General features: G+C 40.6%; 1 protein-coding gene across 1 annotated transcript in view; it reads right to left on the bottom strand.

Moving 5' to 3' along the window:
• The window catches only part of LIX1 (limb and CNS expressed 1), a 48,332-nt gene that overhangs the window by 25,275 nt on the left and 6,018 nt on the right, over positions 1-17,039 (bottom strand). Inside the window, exon 2 of the mRNA XM_008535832.2 lies at positions 6,604-6,764. Within this exon, the coding sequence (XP_008534054.2) occupies positions 6,604-6,764 (161 nt within the window). The remainder of the gene's footprint in view (positions 1-6,603; positions 6,765-17,039) is intronic.

The raw sequence follows: 17,039 nt of genomic DNA, 5'->3' as shown, positions 1-17,039 counted from the left end.
CTTCATAGGCAAAGGCTTTAGTTTGAAAAGTAAGTGGCACAAAATGAAAGGCCTTTTAGAAAGAGATCTTTGCAAGGAGCTCATCTCCTCTGCATGTTCCATCTTACATCTCCCAACTGTGTAGCCTGTTATGCAACACCAAATGTTGGTTGAAAATAAAAAAAAAAACAACCAACAGCTTGCCTGTGGAAATATTAAATGTCTCGATTTCATGTGGTGCCTGGCATTATGCAAACAGCAAAGTTCCCCACTCCAGTGTTCAACACTTGTATGTATTTTCTGTGAAGCAATTTTAACAGGAACAACAAAATATTTATGTGAAAAAGATAGGATACTCCAACGAATTAGTGTCCTACACTTCAAATAAATCGAGCTATCACATCAATGTTTTAGCCAGGGGGATACATTTTTTAGTCAATTTATACACATAATAATCGCATGGCCTAGGACTATATGCAAAGGAATTTTTGCTTTTTATTCCAAATAGGAATGAAATTCATTAATCTGAATCATTCTAGCAGACTATATGGAAGACCACGTCACTGGTTTGAAAACAAAACTTGAATCACAAACCTTTTGATCAAAATATAAAATAAGATAAAATATTCAATTAATGTCCCCTTTTAGATTTGGAAACAAAAGCAGCTGCTGAAATGAATGGCTTTCTGTCTGAGATGATCAAGAGGGGGATCAGACGTTGATCTGATGGCCCTTGTGTTGCTTTTATTGTAAAAAATGGAAAGTGCTGCCAGTTTTCATGGTCATGATATGTGGCTGGGGAAGGATTAACTGCCTAGACAAAAATGGCGTAAAAAAAACCATCCGAAGAGCATGAATTCCTGCTTAATGCCTGTAACATTAGAAGATGGCTTCTTTTATAAAAGAGACAAGAAGTACTAATGTGTTTCAATATAACTTTCTGAAAGTTATAATTAAGTTTATTTAGAAATAATTTATCTATCAATATGATAATTTAGTATCAATAGATCATTTTGTTTACTGTTTAGAAATTCAAAGCAGAATCATCCTTTCACTTCTCTTTTTCTATACTGCAGTAGTTTATGAAGACATGCTTTAAAGACAGGCTTGCGGCTGCTTTCTTTCCCTCTGGCTCTCTTGTTTTTTGCAGTTGTGGTGTCAAGACGAACTGAAAATTCTTTAATTAGTCCTCTTGGACACCAGCCTCCCATTTACTTCAGTGGGAGGTTTCTTTGCATAAAACCAGTGGTTTGTGTCCATCAGAACCTTTTGGCTGCTTTCCTTTGATTAATCAGAAAACTAAAGCTCAGTCTGAATACCACTTTTCTAAAGAATGAATGAGCCTAATCTCTTACAGCTTTCATGAAACCAGAGGGTTTAATCCCACAACCCAGTCCCATACTCCACTTCAAGTATTTTCAATTACTTGGCACCATTGGAGGTGACGTCCACGGCTCAGTAAGAAGGCTTCTGCTGGCATAATGGTTTCTCCATGTCTCAGCACATGGTATTGGCATTAATAATCCATCGTGAAATGATTTGCAATGCACAAGGGTGACATTTGATTATGTGAAAGGCATTGCAGGAATGAGCATGTAGGCTCTTACAGGCCAACTGCTGGCAAAAACATGATGAAATGTTATATGGTGAAAATAGCATTTAAGATGGTTTCTGAACTGACAAAGAAAAGTGTAAGGACATTGCTTTAGTAGAAATTTTCTTGCTTTTTTTTTCCTTCCTGATTTTCCTTTCTCAAGTCATATTTTGGAGAGCCAAATAGGTTAAGAGGCCAGATTTGGCAGCCAACCACCCAAACACATTTTAAAAACATACTTGATTCAGGAAATTCTGGATCTTTTAAAGCAAGGATGTTAACAATCCTCCTGAGAAACTTAAAATATGATGATTTAAACATAAGGGAAAGGAAACCCTAAAGTGATCAGAGATTACCAAGAGGCCTCCCCACTGAAGAGTTCAGCTTTTTCACTTTGTTTTCTGTTTCTTACAGACCACAAGGAGGTTGTTGAAGGTACTACCTGAGGGAAGGCCTATCATTTGGGGCAAAAATTTATGAGATGATTGGGAAATTCATAATTCTCAAGGTAGCAAAAATAAAAACAAGAACAAGAATGTTAGAATTTCCTAGACTCATATCCTCCAGATTCATTCACTGATCTGTCAAATGCATTATATTCTAGATTGATTATAATGAGTGTATTTGTTACACATGAACAAACGTAATGCATACCTGGGTGTGAATATGGCCAAGTCTTAGTTATTTGAGGTCAGGGATATAGGGTGGAGGGAAAGTTACTCTGCATAAATTAAATTCAGAGAGAATTAGAAGGTTTTTTAAATCAATAGTTTCAAATCAATCCACTTTAGAACGTTAACCACAGATATGAACATAATATCGGCTGATTTTAATGTTACTGACTTTTCCTTCCTAGCCTGCCATGTCGTAGAGTTAGATGAAACACTTTAGTTGATATATTTATATAATAGTATCTGCTGTTTTATATATCAATTAACAGTGATTATATAAAAAAATGGACAAATAGAAACTTCATTGATTCTTGGGATTTGTTATTCATTCACTTAGTTATTCATTCAACAACACTTATTAGGCACTTACTATATGCAAACACAGTGCTTGGAGTCATAGGCATATAAGGACACAGACCCTGTCCCTGAGGCCCTTAGATTTTATTACAGAGACAGAACACGCACATAAGTAGTGAGAGTATAAGGTACAAAACATTAAAAACTAGAGAAGAAACAGAGAAACCTGCTTTGGGAAATCAGGGGAGGTAGGTATTTCTAGCAGGGAGATTCAGAGAAAATTTGTGGAGAATGTGACATTTGAGCGGAGTCCTGGAAGATGGGCAGAGTTTGCACACGAAGAGAGGGTGGCAACAGCACTTCATGAGTAGGTCCCAGGGTGAATGTGAGAGTGGCTGGAAGAAGTCAAGGCGTGAGAAGGAACAGCTAGGCTGAAGCACGTGGTGTCAGAAGAGAAATTCAGGGACATAAAGCTGGGAGGAAAAGTTGGGGCTAGTTCTAGAGATTTTATCACTAGAATAAAGAATTTAGACTTTAACAAGAAGGTAATAGGGAGTCATGGAAGGTTTTTATTTATTTTTTTTACTTTTTATTTTGAAATAATTTTAGACTTATAGAGGACTTGCAAAGATAATACAGAGAGTTCCCAGAAAGTAGTCAATATCATCTACATTTTCATATTTTTTTAAATAAGGAGATGAATTCCTTTTTTTTTTCTTTTGAGGTATGCTTTTTTGTGTGTGAGGAAGTTTCGTCCTGAACTAACACCTGTTGCCAATCTTCCTCTTTTTTTTTCTTTTTTTCCCAAAGCCCCAGTACATAGTTGTATATCCTAGTTGTAGCTCATTCTAGTTCTTCTATGTGGGACGCCCCCACAGCATGGCTTGATGAGCAGTGTGTAGGTCTGCACCCAGGATCCAAACTGGTGAGCCCCTGGCCGCAGAAGTGGAGTGTGTGAACTTAACCACTCAGCCACGGGGCTGGTCCCCATGTTTTTTAATATAATTGTTTATGCAGTATTCTTATATTACACTCCTATGATTGTATTCCCTTTCTCATGCTTGTTGTAGAATATGTCTTGGTTTTTTCTGATTCAGAAATGCCAAAGATTTATCTTTTCAAAGAAATAGTTTTGGTTTTGTTCACCAGGTTTGCCAGTTTTTGCCCTGTTTCATCGGCTCCCCCAAAGCTATCCCACATATAAATTCAATCTACATTAAAAAGAAAACAAATCAGCAAGATTAATGTACAAATGCAGTGTCAAAAGAGCCCCTTGATCCATCTTTTAAGCAGAGTGCTGTCCCTAAGTCCCGCACCGCCACGGAGCTGTGTGATTCTTTTGTCTTGATCCTGCTTGGCATATGGTGGGCTATTTCAATATGAAAATTTGTGCTTTTCTCCAACTCAAAGAAAATTGCTTCTGTTATTTGTTTCCTCTCCTTTATTTCCTTTGTCTCTTTCTAGAGCTTGTATTAGACCAATGTTTACCTCCAGGATTTATCCCCCTGTCTCCTGCACCATCTTTTTCCACCTCCTTGTCTTTTTGCTCTAAGTTCCAGAAGATGTACTTTGCTATTTATTTTTTATCCTGTACTAATTTGGCTGTGATCTACGTCCACTCATCCATTTAATCCTCTTTTCTTTCTTTGTTTTTTCTGTTCCAGTTTGGCAATCAAATTTTAAATTTCTTGTTCCCTGCTTGTTCCTTGTTTTAAAGCTGTTTTAGGGATAAATATCCTCCCACAATTTTCTGAGGCAACTCACTGTAATACTCTCTTCTGTCCTCTGCTGCTTGAATTGTTTCTATTCTTTTCTTTGCTTGCCTTGGCTTTTTCTCTTTTGCTTTTGGTTTTCCTCAAATGTTTGGTGATCTTTAGTCCAGTGGCACTCATGGACAGAGAAACAGATTGGCTCAGGTGGCTGGCAAGACCTTGCTCTGTGGCAGGGCCGGTCTGTTTGCCTGGGAGGTCTCCCTTGAGTGGGAGTCTGATGGGTGCTCTGTGAGAGCAGCCTTCACCTCACAGCGCTCCATGACGGACCTGCAGTCTCACGTGGATTAGGGGACCCCTTCCCCTGTTGCTGCCTTTCTCACCCCTTCCCTGCCCCTTGTCCTTGTCGAAGTGTCTGGGGTTCCATCAAGTTCTGTTCTGAGGCTTCTAGACCCACTTTCTAATCATCCTCATCAGACAATTCACTTTCATTAGTCAGAGGTCAAAATGCACTGCTGGTCACTGTGCAGGGTGGGAGAAGGCAAGACCTCATTGGCTGGGGGGGGGGGGGGTGTCAGACATTTGGAAAGCAGTTCTTTAAAATTACCCCTTGCTCCTGCCAGAGTAATCCTTCTGATTTGAATATATCACTCTCCTGCTCAGAATCCTTCAGGGTTCTGATATATAGAATACAACCTGTTCTCTTTTGCAAGGCATGAAGGTCCCTTATGGTTTGATGAGCACACCATAATTTCTCACCATTTCCCTGCCACAGACACAGTTAGGCTTCCCAAATTCTGGGAGTGCTTGCTCCATGCCTTTGCTCACACTGTTCCTAATGCTGAGAATGTCATCTTCCCTTTACCAGCTGGCAAAGACACCCTTAAGTGCACATGTCAGCTCGTGATTGCATTTCCTGTGAATCCTTCTTTGATTTCCCTTAGGCAGACATAGGTTTGTGGGTCTATTTATTAAACTAAATCCTCCCCTTACTCCACAAAGGATTTGAAAGAACGAAAAATAGATACACAATAACAGGATAAAATAAATGAGTGAGGCACACTAAGTTCAAAGGGAGAGTAAGGGTAGAAATATAAACGATATCAAGTATGAGGTTAGTCCTAAAAATTACATGACATTAAGTTCTGTAGACTTACACTGCAAAGACATATGCTGAAAATTTGCCTCCGGGCTTCCCAGTTGTCAAAGTTAAGAGGGACACTTGAATGCTTGTGAGTTTCACATTGTTCATAAACCATAAATAAGGCATTTGTGCCAGTTATTTAAAATTAAGAGAGAGTTTACTGTACTGAAGGGGTACTTATAAAGGTGACTGGTGAACTGAAAAGCTCCTTTATGCTTTCATTGACTCTCCAATATAACTCTATGTAATTACTATAATTTTTTTGTACATTGATTTCCTCAAGGTATGGACCATATCTTCATTACTTGGCCCAATGCTTGATATTTCCTAGCACTCAATGCATATTTGTTACACATACTGGATAACCACATGCTGATGGTTAATGTATAGGCAAATGTTTTTGTGTGAGTAGATGTCCAACTAGAAATGTATCATCATTTACACCCATCGTAAACATAATAAAGATTTAACCAACTGGAAGAGTCTTTATAATAATTATCAAAACAATACGTGGAATACCTACTATGTACCAGATAAACACACTGCATGTATATTTCATATGACTCCCAACTAACCCTGTGGGTATTATTCCCCATCTCAAAGTCAGGGAAATCAAGAAGTTAAAGAAATTTCCCAAGGGTATCTTCAGTTATTCAGAGGCAGAACTCAGGCTTAACACGGGCGCCTGACCCCAGCCCTGTGAGTCTCAGCCTTTGCTGTTGGCCCATGCTTTGGTGTGTAATAGATTGATTAGTATTTGATTACAAAATTCATGAAAGTGAAGACTTTCTACTGATGGAAGGGCCCTGAGGGAAGGACTTTGCTGACATTCCCTTGTTCTTTAAGTTTTATTCCAGAATATGTTGAGGGAAATAGCAGCAGCTATCGGGGAAATAAAATGCTATAAAACTCATTTTCCATAAAGAACTATGAGGGGATACCCTAATATAAAACACTTTCATTTTAAAAAATCGGAACGTCTGACAAATTTTTCTGTATATATAATGGAACACGGCACAACTTTTTTCACTACAACTAAGACAACATAATATTACCATTTTATAAAAAGGCTTTTTCTGTATATATAATGGAACACGGCACAACTTTTTTCACTACAACTAAGACAACATAATATTATCATTTTATAAAAAGGCTTACTCTATTTTAACCCAATTAACATTCACTGACTAATCTACAGTTGCTTCTTACCTGAAAGTTGCCAAAGCAGCTTCCTCCTGGGAGGGTCACGTAACTCACGAAGGGAGGCCCAGGAGATGGCAGTGACTCATAGACCACCACTCCTTCACTTGGGAACGCAGCCCTCTCCTGCTTGCTTTCCCAAAATTCCTGTAACATTGACACTACATTCACTGAAAAAGACAAGAAACACAATCAGTTATTAAGGATGGACATACTTCAGCAAAAACAGTTTGATTTGCAGGCTGGATTGTGTAGTTTGTCATCTCCAGTTTAAGCAGAACAGAGTATGTATGTATATGCTCGGGGGGTGGGGGGTGCCTTCGGTTGTGAAAGAAGCCAATGTGTTTCTTTCCCAAATGTGTTATTTCTTCATGAGTATGGCTCAGGTTTAGTACCCCAGTTCTAACAATGTTGCAGTATATTAAATTTATCTTACAAATTAATTTTTAATATCAAATTAAAAAATCTCTCTCTCCCTTCTTTGAAAACTTTCTTGAATAAACTTTGTCCAGATCTATGATTATCTATGGCCCCCACTTGCATTTCCCATAGATTCTTAAACCTGAAAAATGAAAGCCAAATTTGGAGGTAAAAATGTGAGCAACGTAATTTTAATTACAATTACATTTAATTTAATTACATTGTAAGATTTAAGAGGAGAAAGGCAGCAAGAAGAAAACTCTTTCCTGCTCCTCTCCCCTCCAATCTAAAGGAGAACGAAAGGTAATTGTGTAATAAGCAGAAGGCTGGAAAAAGCCATAAGTGAAACTAATAATGTGGAGACCTTGTTAAGGACCATGTCTGTTAGATGACTTCAGAAAACATAGTAATGGCTATAGCCATGTGTTTTTGATGAAATGACCTGTGATAGCCTGCAGAAGTTCCAGATCAAATTAGGTTGGTTTGTTTATCCTGTACAGCAAATTGAATTGTGGAAATTAACAAGGATAATAGAATTGTAGAGTCAAAAGAGACCTTACAGGTCATGTAGGCAAAGCTCTGCCTAATGCAGGAATTCCTTGCACAACACTATTGACAGCTGCCCATCTGGCCCACGGCTGAACACGTGGAAGGACCTGGCACTTGGCACATCTTAAGGCAGCCCGTTTCAACTGCTAATGGTTCTAATTGTGAAAAGGTCCTTTTGGGGAGTGAGCAGAAATCTGCTTTCCTGTAAGGTTTGTCCAAGTGGTCTACTTCTCATTTCTGGAGGCTCATAAAATTTTATCCCCTTGTCCACACGAGAGTCCACCATATACCTGAGGGCGGTGCAGGGCATCCATAGTTTTTGTCTGCCCGGCATGTACTTCCCCTCTTTGTGGGACTAGCACAAAAGTTTTCCCTAAAGAACCACTTTCCTTCCACCAGGTCTTCTCCAGGGCTCAGGGGTGGGGATTTGACCAAAGCCGAGTGATTCAGAGCCAATGAGTCCAGGACTTTTGTTGGAAATGTCGAAGACGAGCTCCTCCTTTTTCACTAGGATTGTTGGCGGTGATAGGAGGTAAGTGTGGCGTTGCCTAAGCAAACGCGAAACACGGCTGAGAAGAAAGCCAACACTGAGGAAAGTAGAACCGAGAGATGGAGAAAGAAAGATGAAGTCCTGATGACATAGTTTGAGCCTCTGAACCAACCTATCTGCTTTTTCCTTCAACTACTTTGAACGGGTATCTCTCACTTGTATATGGAAGCACACTGATACAGACAACTCTCAGGTTTCCTCACGTTCTAGATGAAATAGTTTTTGTTCTTTCAAACATTCTTTGTGTAACATGGCGTCTGTGCCCTTTGGTATTCTCCTGAATACATTCCTAGATGTGCTTCAAAATTCCAGGCTTTGATATTTTCCAGGGTGTCCGGACAGTCTTAGAGTTTGACCTGGAGGCAGCAACAGTGAACAACCACTTTCTAAGCCATTAACTAGGAGCACCCGCCTCCTTTACCTCTTCTCTGGGTCACCGATCAGCCACACAGTGTGTAGTTCAGGCAAATCCTTGAGACACCTAGGGAATTTGAAGCCTGTGTATCTTTAAAAACTGCAGTGTTTAGTATTTAAGAAGTATTTTGGGGAAGGAACTGGGAAAATGTAAGACTATGAGAGGGGATAACTGAATTAATCCATAAAATACACGTTGAAGTGGTCAAGGTGAGGTTGGTCATTACAGAGCTTTTGCGATCATTCAAAAATATTTGAAATCATATTTTCTACCAGTTGATGTAACCCAAAATAGAATTAGGGCTTTTATTTCCTGAACTGTATTTCTGCTCCCCATCCTCTCCTCCCTCACGTTTCCAAGAAAACAAGCATTTTTGAGCTGGCTGATTTGTGGTTCTACTTGCAGTTGACCTCCAGAATTCAGCAGAGGTGTCTTGAAGACTGAAGCCGAAAACCAAAGCCAGGGGCCTGTTGCTCTGATAGTCAACAAGGCGCATCAGCCTGCTATTTTAAATTTGTTGTTGAATGATGTTCAACTGAGAACTGGAGTAGGAAGATGACTCATGATTATCTAGGTAAAACGAACACAAGAATTTTGGCATGTAAAGCTATATGGATTAAAGAGTTCAAAGGTATGCACTAAGTAAAATTTCTGCATGAATAAAAGTAGCAGTCTTCAAATTCTTCATTCCGCAACCTTGGAGATTTCTTTGATGGTCTTATGCATGTCATCACCTCTAAAGAGTGCAACATATGGACATGCACACACACAATCCATCTTTCTATCTCTATCTCCTCTTGTCGACTGGAAAACCAGATGAATGGAGTGCAGAGGGAAGAAGGCCAGCTTGCTGTTTGGCATTCGAAAGGTCAGCATATCGGAGGATGCTCTATTTATGAAACACGCGCTCCTTTATTTTTTTGAAGTAGCAACAACAAGGTTCATGGACAATGTCAAAGAAAATACAAGCAGAGGATCAAGTATTCCCGAAGAAAACCACCCAAGTTTGAGCTTAGGCCTCACTACACAGTTTAGTTTCTAGCTGCAGTTGCACTTTTAGTGCTCAGCCAATGATCCTGCCTTCCACATTTCAGAACCAACTTGGGCCACCAAACGCATGCATCCCTACGTCTAGTGACCCATCTGCACAAGTGCCCAGCTCCAGCTTATTTCCTCCAGTCTCGAATGAGTGTGCATTGCTTCTCCTGGACAGTGTTCTATTAGTGATTCTCTTGACCTCCTCCTTTTAAATGTTTCCTCTTTCCTCACTCCTTAGCAGCTGTAGGTATGCTCAAGACAAATGAATAAATGAATGAATCAATCATCAGTTCAATGAAACTCTCAACCTTGGGACTATTGCTGGCTACTAGTTATTAAAAGTTTCCCGTTATAGCCAAGCTTCTAGAAAGCATATTCTACATTTCTATCTCTGCTTCCTTATGTTCCATTCATTTTCAACCCTCCACAATCTGGCTTTCCTGTACATTATTCCACTGAAACTACTCTGGTAAATATCACCAATTCCTAATTTTATTTATTTCCTAATTCTTATTACTTGACTTCTAACTGCATTTGACACAACTGATTAATTTCTTCTAGAAACTCTCATATCTCTAGGCTTTTCTGACAATATTCTTCCTGATTCTACTTCTCTATTTGTAATCATTTCTTCTCAGTCTCTCTTGTGAGTTTCTCTTCCTCTGCTCACCCCTCATGTTGATTTGCATGAGAATCTTGTTCTTGTCTTTTCTTGCTTCTCTCTGTGCTGTTCTCCCTGAATGACAGAATCTACCTCCATGACTCCATCTACCATAATATACGCTGCCGACAGTTCCCAAACCATTCTCCTGTAATTTCAACTTTGCTAATAGGTATTTGCATTTGGTTGCCGCATAAATTCAACATATTCCAAAACTCAATTCATTTTGTTTTCCATAAACTCTTCTCTTCCTCCTGAATTACTTACAAAGTGATATATCCTCTACCCAATCACCTAAATCAGAAACCTGGAAGGAACCTTAAATTTAATTTCCTCTTTCCATATCTAATAAATGCCCAAGATTTGTCAGTTACATATCCTGATGTCTCCGATAGTCATCACTTCCTCTCAGTTCATATCGCCATCCCTGCATTGGTTCATTGGTGCATTGGTAGTATACACCAAGTATACTACAATATCCTCCTGACTCCACATTCTCCCATCCAACTTATCTTCCAGTTGTCTCCAGGATAATCTTTCTGAATCTCATAGCTGATCAAATCACTCACATCTTCTTAAAACCCTTCTGTGAGTCCTTCATTGTCTACGGGCTCAATGACTCCTTGTCTTGATACTCTCTCTCACTCCAAACTTGTCTCCTCAAGTCACCCTCCAGGGCCCTCACACTCCCATGCTTCTTACGCTGCTGGCAGGCCCCATAATTCCATTCCTTCTCTTGGAATGCCCTTCTTTCCACTGTCTGTTGTCTTCCTGGATGGCACTTACTTATTTTTTAAGATTCACCTCCAGCATTAGTACCTTAAAAATAAAGACAAAACCAAAATAAACTCTTGCTACGGAAACTGCAGTCCTCTGAGAAACATCATGGATACCACTTGGGGACTTGCTAGCAGTGCAGGATCTCAGGCCCTGCCTTGGAACCACTGAGCCAGAATATGCATTTTTAACAAGATTCTCAGGCAATCTGATGCACGTTTAAGACGTTTAAGAAGCTCTGCTGTAGGGAGAAGTTGCTCTTCTCATCTCCCTTATCATGTACCTATTATATATCGGGCACTGTGCATTGTCTCATTTGGTCCTTACAACACCCCCTATGAATAGCTATTACCATCCACAACTTATAGATAAGAAATAAAAGATGCTCAGCGTACAATCACACAGCTACTAAGTCTTAGACCTGGGATTTTAACCTCGTTCTGAGTGCACGGTCTATGCTCTCTGTTCATCCTGAGACACTCTCTGCAGTGGAATCTAAGTTGTTTGCATGTGTGTGTCTACCTCTACTCTAGACAGGCTCTTTGGAGGAAAAATTATATCATTTTATCCACAATGTCTGGAACACAGTAGGAGCACAATAACTATTAGTTGAGCATTTGGATGTCATCACAGGTGTGGGAGATGCGCTGCATTTGTGAGGCTGTTGGCAGGGGAGGCGTAGGAGGCTCTCCTCTAAGATTCCTTCACCTACCTTTTCCTACAGGCGATTTTTCTGACATTTGCTCTTGACAAAGTCAAATAAAGCAAAGGCCAATATTTTTGTATTTTTTTCATACAAGTGATAAGTGATATAACACGTTTCCAGCTTGGAATTGTCACGCTGAATGAGCAGTCTGTCTCCATGTGAACAGGTTTCCTGATGATCAATCTTTAGCCAACACTTGCTCTTGTTTCAAGCAATGGTGTAATATCCAACAATTGTGTGCCTCCGAGGGGGCTCTGACTAGACCTCCCATTCTAGTTCCTTCTTTCAAGGAAAGATGGCTAAAGGAGAGACCATAAGAGGAACAAGAAGAAACAACAAAAGACTGAGGAGGGGCTTGGAACAGGCTTCTTGGGCAGAGGGGCAAGCAAAAGCCAAGGTCAAGTCTCTCTGCCTGATTGTGCCCTCCCCATCAGGGTTAGGAGCTACGGTCCGGAACACATCCTGTTTGACTATGCATTATTTCTCCCAAAGTGTGGTGAACTCCTCTTTGAAAAGTTTCTACTTTGTTTCAATGGACACTAAAGGAAAAGGGCTTTATCTACAGCCAGGACAAGATAAATTGGTCATCTGTAGTGAATCTGGACACCAGACATGAGAGAGGTAGTGAACTCTCAGCTTGAGACCCAGAGAAAGCAGATGGGTAACAATTTGGCTGAGGTTGGAGTCAGGACAGGCTGAGCAGCCCTCCTTCCAGGGTCTAACACTCACAGGTCATCTATTGGTCTTGCGTTTGTCAAGGTAACCGATGTTAAACTGGTAAAATTACTATAAAGAAATAGAATATCAAATGGCTGAGGCTGGGGGTGTGGGAGGAAGTAGAAGGAGAGAGAATTGTTGGCGAGATCCTAGGAACAATAGCATGAAATCCAGTTCATTTTTGTGACTTCTATCAGTTTATAACATCTGAGAGTAAAGAAAGCAATTGAACCTCTGAATTGACTTTGCATATCAGAGTTTTTAGTCCATTTCATTGCCTCAGATTGCTTTCTCAAACACAAGTGATAGACCCTGTTATGGGCTGAATATTTGTGTCGTCCTCTCACCCCGTTCATATGTTGAAACCCTAATCTCCAATATGATGCTATTAGGAGGTGGGGCCTTTGGGAGGTAATTTGGTTTAGTTGAGGTCATGTGAGTGGACCCCCATGAAGGGATCAGTGCCCTTATAAGAACAGAAAGAGGCACCAGAACTTCTTCTCTCGGTCACGTGAGAATACAGCAATAAGGCAGTCATCTGCAAGTCAGCAAGGGCCTAAGCTGAGCCACCTCAGAGGAGCGAGATTTAGACTGGGATGGGGGAAAGGACAGAAGTTGTGCTCCCACAGGAGTAAGGGTGGCATTTGACAAAAAGACTAAGAAAGATGACAATGCCTCAGCCATGGAATTGTGTAAGGGAGCCATAGGAAAAGGTGCCATTGGGAAGGGAGTATGATTTGACAAGAGACAGGGTAAGGGGACTGAGCTTCTTTTAGTAATTGGAAATCAATCCCATTGTCCTGGTGCCCCAGCTTTACCCAAGTGGGAAAAAAGGGCAGGAGCTCAGAACCCCTCATCCTTTGTCCTTGCCTAAGGTGCCATGCTGCCTGTGGTAGCTCCATCCATGAAATTGAAGGGCCCAGACTCTTGGAGGGAAAGTGCAGGTGCCCTTGTGCATCTGGGTGAGCCCAAGGAGAATGTTTCTTTGGGAGGAACTGGGGAAGAAAAATCTATGAGAAGGGGGTAGGAGCTGCAGCACGTAGGAGAGTGCGCCTTCTGTAGCCTGGAAGTGGCACTAAGCCCCTTCAGAGAAGGATATCAATAACTGGATACTTGGGGCTGGCCCGGTGGTGTAGTGGTTAAGTTTGTGCGCTCTGCTTTGGTGGCTGGGGATTCACACACCTCTCATCAAGCCATGCTGAGGTGGCATCCCACGCATGCAAAATAGAGGAAGATTGGCAACAGATGTTAGCTCAGGGCAAATCTTCCTCCCCAAAAACAAAACAAAACAAAACAAAAAAAAACCCGTAGACACTGAGAGGGCTTTTATCCTAAAACGTCAGAGCTTGTCATTTTCACAGATTGGCTATGATGGAGCTGCCAATAGGGACATGTGATCTATGTTTTCATAGGGGAATTCTGAGACGTAGAGGATGTAAATGCCCCATGGATTATAGTATGTTATAGAATAGTCCTCAAACACAGGCACTGGTTCAAACACAATAAAATGTATATTGTATCTTGTCTCTCCACATTTTATCAACAGGCATGCAGTTTACTTACTGGTTAAAAACATGGACTCTGGAGCCAGAAAGCCTAGGTTGGAATCTTGTCTCTACCACTGTAAGATACCTACCTGACTGCTCCAGCGCTATCTGTGAAACACAGCACTTACCCCACAGGGTTGCTGTAAGGCTTAAAATGGAAAATGCTCAGACTAGAGCTTCACACGTAGTAAGCACTAAAGTGCCAGCTATTATTTGTGGTTAGATAGGGTGAAGGAAGAAAGGAAAAGGCATGATTATATGCTTGCTTATTGCATCTTTGAAACTGCTCCTGGATTGGAAACCATATCATTAAACATTCTAAAAATAGTCTGCATCTGAAAATTCTCTAATTGTACACATTGTGCTATTTAATTTATTTCCAAAATATATGAAGAGTTCAGTGATGGGAAAGAGAAAGCTCTTTTGACATCATTCACTGGTAGTCAAAGCTTCATAACAGCCAGAAAATAAATGCATGAGATGCTACATGTCTCAAAATCTGGGAACATGGATGTTTGTCCCAATTTTTCACTTTCTAATGGATACTAAAGGAAATAGACCTAGCAAAAACTACAGAAAGGAGCTAACTTTTATTTTAAATCAATGTTTAAAGACTGCTTATGCTTCAGGAAAATAGAAGTGTTGTAGTTCATTGCTCAGTTCAATTATCTAATATGAGAAAAGTCTCGAATGAAAGAGAGACATTTGTCAGCAAAGGAGATCTTAAAAGTATGTTATAAATCTATCAAAAAAAGAACCAATTTCTTTACGCCTTACATGAGAAAAAAGTTCTAGTTGGGTAAAATTTCCTTTGCCAGAAACAATTAAAGACAAATTGGAAGGGCTACCGTGTAAGAATAAATCATTAAGAGGCTTCCAAGATGATTAACATATTTTCAAATTGATTCTCTGCCTCCAAACAGATGGATTTATGTTGTATAATATTTTAATATAATCTTTAAATAAATTAGCCTTAACAGGTGATATTTTAAAATAAAGTTAATTAATATTTTCTGTTCTAGCAATTCAATCATGTTCAACTTGTTCTTGCCAATGTGATTTCCTAATTTTGTTGAGGAAAAGGACCCCCAAATAATTTAAGAGGCAAGCTCAAGGAATGATATCAATTTGCCATTCATGCAAAATGGGTTGCAAAGTGGGGTACCTTTGGGTCTTATGCTTGGCTTGGCGAACCCCATGCAAAATGGGTTGCAAAGTGGGGTACCTTTGGGTCTTATGCTTGGCTTGGCGAACTCCAGGACATTGACCAACAGAACCAGCTGTCTAATTATTTATAACCATCCTCAGGCTTTGCCAAGTTTTGATCAGGCTAATTTAAGAACCTTGCTGACATGGCCTGAGTGTAGGGTACAATATGGAGGACTCTTGGACCTCTTTTCTTTTTGTGTAGACACTCTGTCAAAGGTAGCCACAGCCGCACAGCAGGCCTGAGACGGCTTGGAGCCTTGCTTTGTTCCCAGTAGAGGAACTTTCTTTTAGTAAAGCTCCAGAGTCAGTGTCTAGCTCCTTCAGCAGCTTTTGGGGCAAGCTGGTTGCGTTTCTTCTTTTGTTTGCTTTTTTTCCCTTTGGGTCTGGTCCCCATCCTCTACCCTGAACACTTTTCCTGAGGGAATTATGATCCTTTGAGTTGTTTTACAAAGTTTACCTCTTGGGAGATTCTCCAAAATATGCCAAAAGTGTATCATGCTTTTTGGTTTAATTTTCACCTTTACGATTTAAAATTGCTAAACTGTAAATCATTTGGGGAGAACTTTAATAACACTTATTTTTTATATCTTTGGAAGTACAGGGTGATTTTTTTAAGAAGGCAGAAGGCAGAGAATACAAGGAGCAAGAGGGCATCACACAGACAAAAGGAAATAAAGGGTCATCAAGTATACCCGAATTAAACAGCAGCAGCAGCAGCAGCATCGCACCTGAGTTCCCCTGTGGGATATGTGTTCACCACGGGTCAGACGATGTCATCCAATCACAAAAGCTACGTAAAAGAAAAACCTGATGCAGTCTATTTAACCAATCAGGAAATATGTATCTTTCCCACGTTCCACCAGGCACAGACATCGCACTGTATTGAAGAGACTTTGTAGGACTGTTGATTTTAGATAACCAACCAAGCATTCGAAAAGAAAAAGCAAACACTGGTTGCTTTACTGACCAGCTCTGTTTGTTTAAAAGGGTCAAATCTGTGCCAGTGTGGCTTTAGGCATGTAATGCACTGTCCCTGGGAACAGTCAACATAAGAAAGCTCTTCACGGCCCTGCCACAGCTACCTCACTAGGGTTTACATACAAGGCACAGACAGAGTCTGGCCCAAAAGAGCATGGTACACGGCCTTTGGGGAGCCAGAGTCGAGGGTAGAACCTGAGGATAAGGACTGGCAATCTAAGTCACTGTGCCAGAGTGGTGTACAGGATAACTCAGGCTGGTCCACCAAGGCCAACTGGAGGCAGTGCTTTGGGGAGGTTGCCTGCGGGGCTGTGTTTATTTTCAGAACCCCTTCTTCCTCCAAGCTCCCTCCTGTCTCATCTGGCTGTCAACTTAACCCTGCGGTGATTAAGGTGTCAGTGGATGATGGCTTAGAAGGTCCCGGCACAGGTTATTTCATCCTGAAGCAGAACACTTAACAATGAGAAAAATCTTCCCCCCTTTTTGTGAGCGAGAAAGTCAACCAATCAGCAATCAAGAAACTCCTGTTGTGTACCTGCTAGGTGCCCGGTGCTGTCGGGGGCACCCTGGGGCTTATGTAGAAGTGCAAGGTATGGCTTTGCCCTCCTGGGACTTCCAACTTAGGTGTGGACAAAAACATGTCCATGAAACCATAATTCATAGTGTGGAGCCACATGAGAGAAATGTAAACTACATAGTACAGGCCATACTTGCCAAAGGAGTGGTGACTAAATGACGGGTTCCCACAGCTGCCTAAAGAGATGAGATCAAAATGGGGATCAAGTGATTATCAACACAGCAGGGAAAAAAAAAGCAAAACCATAATTCACACATCATTCCATGGACACCAGAGAGAGAATATAGAGAACTACAGGAAG

Source organism: Equus przewalskii, chromosome 13, assembly GCF_037783145.1.
Source record: "Equus przewalskii isolate Varuska chromosome 13, EquPr2, whole genome shotgun sequence".
In the NCBI taxonomy this organism is placed as follows: Eukaryota; Metazoa; Chordata; class Mammalia; order Perissodactyla; family Equidae; genus Equus; species Equus przewalskii.
Note: the sequence above shows the minus strand (reverse complement) of the source record. Positions and strands in the feature narration are given on the sequence as shown.